Source organism: Pelobates fuscus, chromosome 5 (assembly GCF_036172605.1).
Source record: "Pelobates fuscus isolate aPelFus1 chromosome 5, aPelFus1.pri, whole genome shotgun sequence".
NCBI lineage: Eukaryota > Metazoa > Chordata > Amphibia > Anura > Pelobatidae > Pelobates > Pelobates fuscus.
Genome location: NC_086321.1, coordinates 309,332,912 through 309,348,586, shown reverse-complemented (window position 1 = coordinate 309,348,586; position 15,675 = coordinate 309,332,912). Strand labels below are relative to the sequence as shown.

The 15,675-nt window shown below is 40.4% G+C and overlaps 1 protein-coding gene across 2 annotated transcripts in view; it reads left to right on the top strand.

Moving 5' to 3' along the window:
- Positions 1-15,675, top strand: part of GAK (cyclin G associated kinase) — a 621,278-nt gene that overhangs the window by 115,188 nt on the left and 490,415 nt on the right. For both annotated transcript variants that reach the window (XM_063455510.1, XM_063455509.1), the window contains exon 10: positions 14,381-14,471. In XM_063455510.1, the coding sequence (XP_063311580.1) occupies positions 14,381-14,471 (91 nt within the window). The remainder of the gene's footprint in view (positions 1-14,380; positions 14,472-15,675) is intronic.

Below are 15,675 nucleotides of genomic sequence, written 5' to 3'. Positions count from 1 at the left end.
TCAACCTAGGTTACGCCTTCCCTCCTACTCCACTCATCTTTCCATCCTTCGCTTCTACATCAAGGCCCTGTTCTCCACCCAGACCCAGCCTCTCTCAATCTGATGGCATGGAAGTTGAAAGGGAAGGGTTAAAAGAAAAAGGATTCTCACAGGCAGTAATAGACACTCTGCTTACAAGCAAGGAAACGCTCCACATCCACCACGTACTACAGAATCTGGGATGTTTTTTTCTCTTGGGCAACATCTAAGCAAATTTAAGATTCAGTCAATCTCTACTACAGATATTCTGGATTTCCTACAACTAGGTCTTGACAAAGGGTTAAGCTACAACACCCTTAAAGTGCATATTTAGGCTCCCTAATGGATCACAGATGGGCTTTAGACAAGGATGTGACCAGGTTCATGTCAGCGGTATTAAAGATAAAGCCTCCTATCTTTTTTTTTTTTATGTTTCAAAATTATTTTTATTCGTTATATATATGTTGTACATTACAATTGAGAAGATTACAAATGAAAAGATACATTTGGCAGGTCTAGTCGGAAATGTAAAGACGTGTCACAAATTTATCGAAATTACATTATGTGGATAACATACATTACATAAAAAAAAGTAAAAAGAAAGTACAGATGACTGTATTAAAAATGTGTATCAATTCACAACAAACTTGGTTAAGTCGTATAGACGTCTAAAAAGGTAGGTTTGCAGTCGGCGTGATGTTTCTGTGTGTTAGTCAATAGTTTGCAATTGATTAAGTGTTAGATTGCGAGATTATAGATTAATAGATTAACTTAGCCTTTAAATAGAAAGTGTATTTCGAGAAGGTAAAGGTCATATTAGTCATTTAACACGTTTCGGACAGGAGTCCGAGGTCTTAGGTTTTTCTTAGGGTAATACTGACTGAGAAGTGGTTCCTTCAGCTAGGAATGTAACCCACTTTTCCCATATCTGCGTGTGTGTGGTCATGTTTCTGCGGTAGGCGGACAAAATTTCTTCCATCTGCCTAATGTTTTCTACTTTGTGGATCCATTCTCTAATGGTTGGGGCCTCAGCTTGTTTCCAGTGAATAGGAATCATGAGATTTGCCGCTATCAACAAGTGTGTAAGTAAGATAAGGTTTAGTTTCCTCGTGTTGCTGTTTGAAGGGGGCAGCAGGAACAGCATATATTCTGGGGCATAAGGATACTGTACGTCCGTTATAAGTTCTGTTAGTGAGTGGATGCGTAGCCAGAATTTAGAAATAACTGAGCAAGACCACCACATGTGTGATGAGTGAGCGTTAGGAAGCGTACATCTCCAGCATTTGTCTATGAAGTCCTTGTGCATAAGGTTAAGTTTTGCCGGGGTGTAGTGCCAACGAGTCAGCCTCTTGTAGTTACTTTCTTGAGTCGCTAGATTCTGAGATGTGGTGTGTATCCTACTGATAATTTGTTGCCATTGGGAGTTAGAAAGTGAAATCGGCAATTCTGCAGACCATTTGTTGATATATGTTGGGAGTGTGTCGGGTTGTTTTGACTGTAGTAATTTATACATTGTCGACAAGGTTTTTTTCTTTAATGGGTGTGTTTGACATAAACTTTCGAATTGCGTAAGGTCTCTTGCTCCTCTAGGGAGAAGAGAGAGGTGTCGGACAAAGTGGCAGATTTGATTGTGGAACAGGTGATGTGTGCTTGTGAGGGTGGAGTCAGGGAGAATGTCTCGTATGTTCTTGATCGCTTCGTTTTGGGTGACGTCCTGTAGTGATAGATATGAGGGTGTCTCATGTATTTGTTGTGTCCAACGAGGTGTATCTATTGGTAGAAGTGGGTTGTCAGTTATTGGATATAGGGGTGAGGGAAATGGGGCTATTCTAAGGCGGTTTGTTCCTGATGACCACGTTTTGAGCGTAGCTGTTATAAAGCCTCCTATCAAGCCATTTGCTCCTCCATGGGACCTACCGCTGGTATTAAAAGCTCTGAGCAGTCCTCCCTTTGAACCACTAGAATCAGTCTCTCCTCATTTTCTTACCATAAACACAGTTCTGTTGGTAGCCTTAGCCTCAGGTAGAAGGGTGTCGGAGCTCCATGCCCTATCACCAAAGAGCCTTTTACAGTGTTTCACAAAGACAGAGTGATCCTGAGGACTATTCCTGAATTTCGACCTAAGGTGGTCTCAGCATTTCACATCAACGAGGAGATAGTACTCCCATCTCTTCAGACTGAAGAACCTGAAAGTGAGTCAGAACCCAAGCCTTCTTCCTTAGATCTGGTGAGATGTCTGTCTATTTATTTACAAAGATCATCTGCTTGGCGTACCTCTCAAAAACTGTTTGTGAAGAAATGACTATGTTATTCGGTATTTTGGCCTGTTTCTTGCTATTTCTGTATGTTTTCAATCGGCAGATGGAACTGCCGAACAAAGACCACCCCTGGCTCACTTAACTTCAAAGCCGGCATCACTTTCACCCTCGAAGTGTGCGCCCAGCGTTCGTACTGCCGAACGCCACGTGGCAGAGAAAACTGCGGCCATCTTTTTTCAGTCAAACAATGGTCGTCGAGTGTCTGGAACTAAAATCGGACACTCGACTTCCCGAACACCGGTCCCAAACGTACGAACGCTGGAACTATATGTACCGACTAGCTAGAAAAGCGCTATTCGGTACATTTGTGTATACGAATGAGGGGAACAATCGCTGCTAAGAGCCAGGGGAATTCGGTTAGTACTTATATACGTTTTTCTCCTTTTTCTAATGTGACCGGCAAAACCCCACGAACCTATGGAACTATTTTGGGCAGCCCACCCACGGTGAACGGTGAACAAAGGACTTCCATGGTTTTTGCGAACCCCTGTTAATAATAATAATAATAATTAGGTTGTTACTGTATCAGACCTGATTATCTCCAGGGCTAGGGGAGGGAACTATGTTTATGTTGGGCGTGTTTTATATTTCTACTGTACAGGATTGGATAAATGTTACTCCTCCCTGTGGGATGTCCCCTTGCATGGGGACCTGCATAAAAAGCGATGCATGTGAATAAAGCTTAGTTCTACTTGTATCCTGATCCTGGACTCTGACTGTTATTTGGAATCCGTATGCTTTATTAAGGGAATTATCTTGTAAAGCTATTTGTATTTCGTATGGATTTCGTTCCTTGGGACTACCGAACGGAGGTCGATCTGCATTAGACTCTAGGGCTTCGGGAGGAAACTACCCAAAGAGGTTTGGTTAGACGTGGTTTCCTTACACTGTTCATCATTCCTAACGGTCCAAGAAGAGGGCTTCAAGCTTCTAAAGTAGCCATCAGCATGTGGATAATAGCAGCCATCATACAAGCTTACAAGGCATCAAATATGAAAATCACAGAAGGACTCAAGGCTCATTCTACAAGGTCCCTTTCCTCTTCTTGGGCAGCAGCAGCTAAAGTTTCACCAGAACTTATTTGCAAAGTGGCCACTTGGTCCTCCACAAACACTTTCATAAGACATTACCAGATTGACGTAAAAGTCAGCCAATTAGACCAATTTGGCAAAACTGTTCTTTCTGCATCCAACTCTGCATAAGTTTATGTCCGTTGTTTCACGTGTGGTTTTCTAATATACTGGCATTTCTGAAATTTTGAGTCTGTATTATTTTTTATTTTTTTTTCCTCCCTTAGTTATTGCTTGGGTATTACCCATTGTTGTGCTGCCATGGATATGGCCAGGAAAGAGGAAAATGAATCCATACTTACAGTAATTTTCTTTTCCTGGTCATAGGCCATGGCAGCATAAAGATCCCGCCCAGGGATATTGCTGTTAACAAGACTGAGGGAGGAGATGGTGGGAGGGGGTATTTACACCTTTATTTTAAATTAGTTCCTGTCTAATTAGGGATAGGGAGGAGGAGAGGGAGGAGCTAACCCATTGTTGTGCTGCCATGGCCTATGACCAGGAAAAGAAAATTACGGTAAGTATGGATACATTTTCATATATTTTTATATATATATATATATATATATATATATATATATATATATATATATATATATATATATATATATTCCAATGTGATAATAAGGTGCACTCACAGGACTTTTTTCAGTAACTTACTTTATTTTTAAGAAGTGAATTCCATGTGAAAATATCATAAATCGACGTTTCGACCCCTATAGGGTCTTTTTCAAGATCAATCTTACAGTGTACAACCATGCATATATATAGGTGTTTACTAATAATCACTTACCTAAACGGTGTGTGTGAACAAAGCTCCCGCTCGAAAATCCGAAACCCGGAAGTGATTCTGTGCCACCACGTGACTGCGTGTGATGACGCGTGTGCGTCGTTGCCAGGCAACGGGTCTAAACAAAACATAGCCTCCAATGGAATACCTATTCCGCGGGCTGCGAACAGCTCTAGGGGGGCTTGATCGTGATCCTAAGTGCCAGTGACTGAGTGGTACCTGCCAATAGTAATTGGCAAGGTCCATCCCTGCTTCCCCATGGAGGATTGCTGTGATACATTATCTGAACTGTCCGAGAATTATATAGATATATATTTCGTTCTACGTATATTTTGATATCAATATATATATATATATATATATATATTTTAAAATACAGTTAGAACGAAATTAAACATATATATTTTTTATTTTATTCTTTACGTATTTGCATGTTTTTTTTTATTATTTTTTTTATTGTGCAGGTAGGTACAAGCATTGTCAATACACCACAACAGCGTTCATTTGCATATGCATTCAGTTTAGGCAGTGGCATGAGTTATTTGCACATTTTTAACATATATAACCAAGCTTAACGTTACGAGTACATGAGTTATCTATGTAAGACTTATGTCCAAGCTTAACAATACGTTGCGAAAAAGAAAACGGCTTGTGAAGCTAGCTTTAAGGTGTGGGTAGCTTAAAAACAAAGAGCAAGACATAAAAGCAGTGTTAACATTGAGAGTATGCTTTGCTGTGCAGAGTGTCCACCCCATGTTGGGCCAGTGCAGCTAGTCAAGCGTCCTTGTCGGCATGCCAGGCGAATCGGCTGTATGCAGTGCGGTCTGCTATAGTGGGACGAGCGGTGTGATGACTGTGGTGGTAAATGCAGTCCCATTAGGCGTCTGTGTAGGGATACAATTTTTCTCACCTGGGGGCATTTGCTGACCAGCCTGATGCTTGTCTTGTACAGGGGGAGAGTCCCAACATGGGGACTTTGGGTTGGCAGGCAGTTTGTGTCTGCCCCTCTGCGGGAAGTTAAGTGGCACAGTAGGGTAATCCAGGGCCTCAAAGCATTGTCCCATGGTGAGATTAGTACCCTCTGATGTTGCGGGCAGTAGTGCTGCACCTCCCTGGCTTGTGGTACCTTGGTACTTAATTGCCTGCTCCTGCTCGTTCAGGCTCCGCAGTCCGCCTGTGTAGTATCAGGAGAGGGGGATGCGTCCGGCTGCTCCCATGCCAGAGTTGCCTGCCATGCGGTCTCCGCCATTTTGGAAGCGGACCCTCGACAATTTTGTGGCACTCCGGTGGGTCACAGGGTGGGGACCGGGATCACCCCCGCTGGCCCGGGGAGGGGGGGGGGGGAGGAAACAGGGCCAGACCCGCCTAGCTTCTCGGTTCTGCCGTACCACTGGTGGGCAGGATAGCTTGGCAGCGGCCATCCACCCCACTCACTTCCCGAGCGGTCTCCATCTTATTCACCGAGGCACCGAGGGACTGAAACCTCACGGCAAGCCTCTCCCCAGGACCAGGGTCGCCTCAGCTACCAGTTGCTGGGTAAGGATGATGCCGTTTTTAAGGGCTAAAACTGGGTAAATTGTCGGGAGCTATTCCTCTGTGCGTCCGCTCGGCATGGCGGTCCGGCCCCGCCCCCGTATTTGCATGTTTTATATTATAGATACATAATCGATTTCATTCTACGTGTATTTTAATATTAATATATACAATTATGTATAAATTAATATTAAAATACACTTAGACAGTCTATGTGTATGTATGTGTGTGTGTATATATATATATATATATATATATATATATATATATATATATATATATATATATAACTGAAACGTTGACATTGGATTGAAAAATTAAAACTACATTCATTGGAAGACCTAGAGTGCCGGTATTTTTCTTCATTATATATTATTTTTTTAATGGGCACCAGGCCATAAAGCTTTTTGTGTTGGAGTGCAAGGGTTTTTTGTTTGACTAGATTTTGGGCTACTGGCTAGCACCTTTTCTATGCACCCACTAATTTGAAACCATATTATTCCCTGGTGGAGGGAACGTGGCTATATTTGGGACACTTTAGTGCATATTTTTTGCATTGTTTTTTATTTCTTAAAGAAATAGTTACCACTTTTCATTTTTGAATTTTAATGTATATCAATAAAGTATAATGTTTTATACCGGAAGAAGTGGATAACTTTTTATACTTTTTTCATTACGTGAGGGAGATATTAGGACTCTTTACTAAATTTTGTTTGGACCAAGATGGAGGACTCTCTACATGAGCATGTGGAGTACAAGCAACCACCCTCCAATTTTCAGCTGAGGAAGCTCAAGAGATACTATGGGAAACGACCAGCCTCTCATTACCCACTACAACTACTCTTAAAGATGTATACTTCAAATTACTCAAATTGAAAAAGAAGGAAGTAGACTTGGACCTACACGGATTGTTTTTATCCGATTACCATAGAGCCAAGCAGATACCGAGAGGCTTCCGGGTTCACAATATACCTACGATTGGCAGATCTAAATCCAAAGTATGCAAAGCCTGGACATCAGTGTTAAATAAGTGCTCGCTTGATTTAATGCTTATTACAATACAGGACGTCAGGGAAGACTTGATAGAAATCCGGACAAAAATACAACAACTTGAAAGCGAACAAGCTATCCTTTTGAACACACAAGAAGGCACTAGTTTACAGTTGAAATTAAGTGAAGAAACACTTAAATATAAAAACCAGCTTATCAAGTTCAAAAGACAGAAAATGGAGAAAGTACAACAAGATTACACGGAACATTATGTCTACAGATGGCTAACGGGAGAACATCAAAATCGCCCTAGAAGATTCAGAAAAAGAATACTCAAGCCACATATTGCTACCATAGACATCACATCAGGTGAATCGGCATCAGAAGGGGAAGGCCATCGTCCATCACAACCAGCTCATTTTTTAGAGAAGGAGAGGCCACTAGAAGTGATACAGCCCCAGAGAATCTCTACAAGAAACAGAAACAGAAACGACAAAGAACAGTCACAAGAAGAGGACAAAAGGGAAGGACCCACTGGACCCAAAAAACCACCAGTGCGGAAATAGTCCCTATATTCAATCTATCGGACCGTACACTAAATCAGAAAGAAATTGATGTTCTCAACAAGGGACTTTCGTTTATCCCTACAAGAACTCCAAACAAATTTGAATGGCAAGTGGAGCTATTTAAGTTTGGCCGCTCATTAAGACTTAAGGATTACTTTAATAAGATCAATACACAAAGTAAAGGTCCGGATTCCCTTGCTAATAAACATCAATTCAAGAGACCTAGTCAGTTCGATCCTTTTTCAAACCAGCCGACTATAAAAACGTTTTTGTCTACGATAAAAAATGAAACAAAGTTATGACTAAACATAAGTCACAATTTAGCAATTTCTCTAAAGAACAACATGAAATTGTATGTAAATTAGCCACAGACCCCACCATTGTGATCCGCTCCGCGGACAAAAGGGGTGGTATCGTAGTTATGAATTACAAGAACTACGCTCATGAAATACAACAACTAGGACAGCATAATACTTATTTAAGTCTGGATGGTGACCCTACTACCAACATTGCCCGTAAGATTGAAGATACACTTCTGATGGGGCTAAGAGCAGGATATATCGATATGGATCTGTTTGAATATCTCCACAAAGAACATCCCCGTACACCGATGTTATATACACTGCCAAAAATACACAAGCATCCCACTAATCCACCAGGGAGACCAATCGTGTCGGCAATAAATGGTATATTAGAACCCATTGCAAAATATTTGGACCACCTATTCAAATTACCAGTTACAGCTATTCCTACATGTCTCAAGGACACGAACAGTCTCCTTACTGATCTAAATTCAATTGAAGAATTTAATGGCCTTTTGATAACCATGGACGTCAACAGTCTCTATACGGTTATACCGCATGAGAAGGGTGTTGAGACGATGAGGGAGCTACTTACACCATATTATCAAGGACCTCCAATAGAGTTTATCATGGAACTCTTATCATTGACACTGAGTAACAACTATTTTTGTTTCAAATCCCAATGGTTCCTCCAGATCTCCGGCACATCTATGGGGGCCGCCATGGCCCCCATGTATGCTAACGCATACATGTATGACTTTGAACAACGATATATCCTTACACAATTTAGAGAACAGATAATGAGATTTTATAGATATATTGATGACATTTTGATCTAATGGAAGGGATCTAAAGATGAAGCCCAGACGTTGGTCGAATATATCAACAATTTATCTACCCCAATAAAAGTGACCTCACAGATTGAGGAGGAACGCATACAATTTTTGGATTTCGAACTGATGGTTGTTAACCACAAATTGGAATACAGACTATATACGAAGACAACTGATTGTAATACTTTACTACATCACGATAGTTTCCATCCTAAATCGCTTAAAAATTCACTTCCATTCTCTCAATTTCTACGGGTGTGTCGGAACAATTCCCAGAGTGATCAATGTGAGGAACAATTGAAGACTATGTATTCAAAATTTTCAACAAGAGGCTACAAACATACAGATTTAGACCAAGCCCTACAGAAGGCCAGAGTACATCATTACAGGCAGATAACAAGTCCAAAGTAATATGGCAACATGAGACTGGTATTTCCTATGAAATTACATACAGCGAGTCAAGAAATTACAAAATCGATCAAACGTAATTGGAATATTTTGCAACAGGACCAAACACTACCGGAACAATTTAAACAATTACCAATGTTCTGCTTCAAGAGAAATAAGAACTTGAGAGATATACTGGTAAAGACGGATCCGGTTCATTGTTACAACCCGAGAACAACAAAGTTTAAGAACAACGGCTGTGTGAGATGCTTGGGGTGTGTGACCTGCGGCCATATTATACCGGCTAAAACCTTTTCCCACCCACACACGGGTAAAGTATACAAAATAGCCCATAGGATACACTGTCGCACAGAATTTGTGATCTATAAGCTTACATGTCCATGTGGACTAAGCTATATAGGAAAAACAGAGACAGCACTGTGCGAGAAAATCAGAGGCCACATGTCAAGCATCCGCCTAGCCTATCGTGATGGCAAGACAGACAAACATGTGGCCAGACACTTTTTGGAGAAACAACATCAACTCTCCACTTTGAGATGTCTGGCCATTGACCATGTCCCAGAGATGGCTAGAGGTGGGGACAGAGCAAGACTCTTGCTACAGCGAGAAACATACTGGACAGTGGAACTGGATACATTGTCCCCTAAAGGTCTGAATGAAAAATGTTCATTCAGCCCATTCTTATGAGCACTATTAAATAAGTCCTATAATTAGTGAAAAATAATTCCTTTTCCCTTCCTTCGTAAAAGTTTATTTTAATGTAAATATTTCTTTTAATGTAAATATTTCTAATATAAATGATTTATGTGATGCAATTATGTACTAGTTATCCACCTATAACGCTTACCCAGCTGATTCACAGGATAGTGTGACTATATATTACCAACATTTATAAGCCGTATTGTTTCTACGTGTTAATAACCTGTTTTTTATTCAGACTATACAGAGTTTGTGCCCTATACTCATAGTTGAATCCTTATAATTCACTTTTACACTGCACACTTCCTTACTTCTATTTTACAGATACTCACTTTCCATATATATACAGGGTACATACTGCACTAGACACTTCAGTATGTAATACCTTAGATATCTCTCATATTATTAATAAGTCTTTTACACATATTTAGTGATTTAATATTTTTTTGTCTTCACTGACTTATATTCATTTACATTCACACTTTCAAATACAATGTTTTGACTTCACTGATTTATATTTATTTATCCTTTTTTTTTTATACATTGCTGTCAGTGGCTTTACATATCCACACCTTCAATACACATACACTTTTAATATATCTTGTATGGATTTGATTTTCAATATACTTTATATTGATTTGACTTTGTAGATTTAACTGCAGACGTTTGATTTAGTTACTGGGTAAGAAATATGGCTCCTTTATTTAGAATGGGATCACATTATGAAAGAACTTCTATGTCTGAAGCACTTATCTAAACATTTGTTTAGTTGCGGACTTCAGGATTTCCCCCCCCAGGACACCCTGCTGAATTAACAATTCACAGACGAGAGGAGAATTTCTCCCGACTGCAAACGTAACACGATAGTCCCGTCTATAGCCGCAATGTTATTTCGGTTGCCGTGGCCACGTCACGTGATATACTCAGCTGATTAGTGACGGGGAGGGAGTCCTTGACGTCACACGCATGCGCATCAATGTAGGGAGTGATGCCGGTTTCCGTGCACAATTGTGAACAGCTGATCTGGTAAGCATTTAGTGTGATATACAGTCCTATATAAGCTTGTCATTTTGTCTTATGCTCTTTGTGTGTCCTGATGAAAGCCCTGAACCAGGGCTGAAACGTTGACATTGGATTGAAATATTAAAACTACATTCATTGGAAGACCTAGAGTGCCGGTATTTTTCTTCATTATTTATATATATGTATGTGTATGTATTAAGGCAATTTTGCCTGGATTTGTGGGAGGTGCTGGTTTGCTACCCCTAGCCTTCTTAAGGCACTCCCCTTACCTTGCTCCTTACCGTTCGAGGTCAGCGTTGAATGAGGATCCACTTCCGGGTTCTCTCAGACGCCATCTTGGTTTTCTTACCCACGAGTTTCTACGCGGCAAGCTGTGTCCAGGAATCCTCTTGCAGGCCTTTTCCGTCCGTCCAGCTTCTTACCCGGGTTTTTGTCTTAGATCGTGTCCCAGGGACTCCTAAACCGTAAGTCACACCAGGATCGGATCCCACGGCGCACGGTACAGCACGGGTCCTCGCTTTACCGTTTTCTCTGCACAGTCGCATCCATAGCCTTTCTCGCGGCTTCATTTCGTACAAATTGTTCGGCTAAATCATGCGTATTAGAGAAGCGATCATTTCGCGCAAACTGTTTTAACAATTATCATTTCGGTAGTGTTTCCGTTCGACACTTATTCATGTTATATTCATGCACGATTGCTGTTCGCATTAAAGTGCATACGTTTAAGCTATTCATGCTAACTTCTGGTTCCCTTCATACTAGATTCGGTTATTCTGCTATGTATTCACATAGATCTGTTTCGTGAGTTACATTTAATCATTTCATGTATATACATTCGGTAAACTAGTTGCTTGTTTGAATAGACAGACCATTTTTATTGCTATTTTAAGGTATCACTTATTACATCAAGGGCATGAAACCAGCTAACATTTCTGTATGGATCATTGGACTCCCACGCTTCCATTTCATTATAATTAAATCAGCCTATGTTACAGGCCTCATTTCTTTGTTGTTAACCATGACACATAAGGCTTTAATTCCTTTTCATGCATACTCTGGTTGAATCACACGTACTGATCCAACCAATCATAGGTTTCCTGCACAGTAATATACATATATATTTATAACTTACATTTTATGTTTCCCTTACACACCATTCTTATATAACACATATGTTGTTGGTACATAGGCCACGGCCTCCCTCAGATGTCTTATTAAAGCCATGACAACATTTCTGAGGGGTTAAAAGAGCTTAGAAGTGATTATCCAAGGGAGCATGCAGATGATATAGCTGGTTACCCCAATAAGAGACAGGACTCTAGATTGAGGGTGAAGAAGAACTGAAGGTTTAATCACTCTGCTTTTATGCACATTTTACACGCATAGTACCGCCCGCAGAGTTTTGTAGAACAACTGCAAGGGAACATCATAGAGCGATGTCAAAAAAGTGAAATCACATAATTATATAAATAAATAGCATTGAAGTTTAAATATAAATGGTATTAGCCTAGTGCCGCAAAAATAAAATTACAAATGTTCTTAGTACCCTTAATATCCTTTTGTATTGCAGTAACAGAATTTTGAAACAACGATCAAAGGTTTGCATTTCCAAAATTGTTAGCCAATAAGAAAGGTAGATCATTTGTTTGTAGGTCACACTAAGCACATTGATCATTAAATTGTGCTGTAGTTGCATCCTCCCTATATAAGTAGTCAGACAGTTTGCTAACATTTTGAGTACGCTGGGCAACACTCTCTTCCTTTCCTATTTTGATATGAGTGCTGTGCAACAGCTGATTGCTCTCAGCTATTGCGCTGAACCCTGCACAGCTGAGCTTAATTTTATACACATAGTTTCCAGCTGCAAGGAGGCAGAAAGTAGCAGTCACCAGTCCATGGGCAAGAGGCCAAACTATTGGCAAACCATTTGACTGTTTACACTGGGGTGGTATCAGAGAGTTATTGGCACCTTAAGGACCGCTCCATCTCACATAAGATGTCAAAAAAATGTAATCTCAATCTGACAGTTTACCTGTAGAATAAAGCATGACCAGCACAGAGCCAAGGCAGGACTCTGTTCCTTGGTTGAGAGGACTCTCTCAGCCAATGAGCATGACTTTGTAGTATTTGCAATCCTGATTCCTGATTCTCCTGCTGGAACCCAGACATAGACAGCTGCCATGTTGCTCAGTCGTATGCCCACTCCTTCTCCATATTCAAAATGTCACATTTTCCTATGACAGCCATGGTGTTTATTCCTTTCCCTCTCGTGGCAGTGTGTTGCTCCCAGCCTAAGACAGTTGGTGAACAACTTTAAAATTAAAAAATAAATGTAGGCAAAGATTTTCCATAACATAAGGATCACTTGGCGTCGCGGGAGATGGGACTCCTCGTTCCCTTAATTATACTTTATATCTTCTAATGTTTCCCTGCATTCGAATGAAATTGTTCCCTTCTGTTCGGTTACCGAACAGATCATGTGGGGTCTCCTTGTTCGCAAATCATGTTTAGGCTTGATTGGAAGATTGTGCTTGTCCCATTCGAAATATGATGAAAATGAGGCTTGAGTATTAATCTGTGGATAGGTATTAATGTCTCTTTTGGATATGATATTGGAACACAAGGCTTGTTCATATCAAATGACTCCTTATCTAAGAGGGAATCAAGACATGGCAAATTATTTTATACTGAAACCAGACTTCCAGGCCACTTATGTGTGACTTCTCACACCTTACAGAGTTGCTCTGCTTGGGTCACAGCTTCAAAGAGGAATTTAGGTTGTAAGCTGTGATTTCCCCCCCCAACCCCCCACCCCCATTCAATCAAATTAACCCCTGTTGAAATTGACAATACCACCTCTACCAGGCACCCAATTCATATATGCACAAACATAACTTTTGTTTTACCAAACCGGTCTGAGCCCTTTTTGAATATGTTATGCGCTCATATCTGGGCTATTCTGGAATATAATGTTTGTGTGCTTCCGATGCTGTTGTCATGTATTTTTGTTATGTGTAAAAATTTAATGTACATTTTCCTATTTGAGAGGTAATTTGATTAGATTAATTGAAACTCCGTTATCTCTCAAACACAATGGCTTGTTGGAAGGAAACCCCTGTGATTTTGTATTAGAAACCCAATGCTAGGGGCACTACATAAAAAGCAGAGTGTGGCCTAATAAAGTTCAGATTGCTGCTTTTACCCAGTACGACTGGTTGCGTCCATTATATTGGGGGAACTCTACACAAAGTGAATACTTTCACTATATTCAGCACATCTGGAATTAGGACTAGTGGAGGACTGAAGTAATAACAGCAATAGAATAGGCTTCCTTTTTTTTTTCATGTTGGGCACACATTGAAGGCAAATGACCCCCAGTTCTTGGTTATTTTCCTAGTCGGGAGGCTAGATTTCACAGACCATTTTCTCATAATTCTGTAATAGACATGCCTTTACGCCCCTCTCACATCCATTCCCGCTCTTGTTTTCCTTCCTTTTCTGCTCTTCCACATTCTTTTTTGTCTTTGTTACTTTTGTTTTGTCTTTGTTACTCCTTCCCAACAATATAGCTAATTATATGATTGATATGATGTTCTATTCCACTATGTTCACTGCTTATATGAACTTTTAAATGGTTGTTTTTACCCTACTGTTATGTCTTCTTCACACCGTGCCTTTTATTTTTATACAGTTGCAGGTGTCTTGGCAACAGAAATAATTATTTTCATATATAAAATAAATATACAAAAATGTTGAGGTTTAATTATGTTTGTATTGTATCGCACTTTCTGGTAAAATAAGATAATTTTATGTTTTTTCTTATGCCATAGCTTCTGGAACAAAATGGAGGATATGGAAATACTGTGAATCAAAGAGTATCAAATGTACTGCCACTGACTCCCAAGATTGCTGGACCATTAGGTACGTGCACATTAAACACAGAAACCTAAATCCAATCCCCAGTACTACAACACTTTATAATTCAATTTACCAATATACAAATATTGTTTTGTTATGGAACATAAATGGGGCTTGTTACACAAAAAACAACTTCAACACCTTCACAACCTTAGGACATGTCATTACATGTCTTGATTACACTTGGCTTTAATGCCGTTGAGTGATCACACTTGGCGACAGTGATTCTTGATATGCAAGCTGCTGAAGGGAGACTGCATCGTATTCTTGCATTTCCCCAAGGCTACAGTGATCATTGCTGTGTTTTGCCAGTTGGCCAGCACTGAACACAGTGTAATTGGCTGGGAAAGTATGCTTGATTCAGTAATACAGGAAAAAGGTTCATGTAATACTGAAACCAATAGATGTGGCAACATATCACTATTTACCGTTTTAACTAGGAAAGCCATTTGCTTATATCAGTATTGTATTATACTAGCAGAGGTTTTTTCCCTTCAGATTAGAGGCAGTGCTTTACGACTGGGATTTCATCTGGAGGGATAAAACAGGCAGGCAATCTCCAAAACTTTTCAAGGACCTCCCCCAATTAACCTTTGGCCTTATAAGTTGCTTCCTATCCAAGACATCCCCAGTTCTTTGCCTGCCTCTGGCAGAGGTTGGTGTCAGGTCAGGTTTTCTCCCTAGAAGTATGGTGAGAGGGCTGAGGCTCTGGAGGCTCTACTTCTTTTAAATACATTTTTCAGAGATCAGCCAGGGTTAACACTCCAGACGGCTGTAGCTCCCCGGGTTGTATTAATTCCGTCTATACCGAGCCAGGTGCCGTGCAGACGATGGTGCGCTTTTGGGCACTAGCTGGGAAGTCGTGGCGGTGGAACACTCGTACAGGTTATGTTTATTTCCACCGTGGAATCACAAAATGCAGGACATGGGTAATGTGATTTTAAAATTCAGGCGCCAATATCTTTGTTTTTTCTCTCCGGGGTCAAGATATTGGTTTCCAGGACTTAGAGAGGCTGTTTACCCAGCAGCAACTAACTGTTGCCAGGTGCACTCAGAATCTGTTGCAAGTGTGTTCTCACCAACCTCCAACACACTCTGAGGACATTTAAGGTAAGCCTTTTTGCTTTATCTTAAATGACTCTAGCCTGAATAAGTTAATTATCAGGGCTGCATGGTAGATAATGTTTCTAAGTAGGAGAGTTTTTAA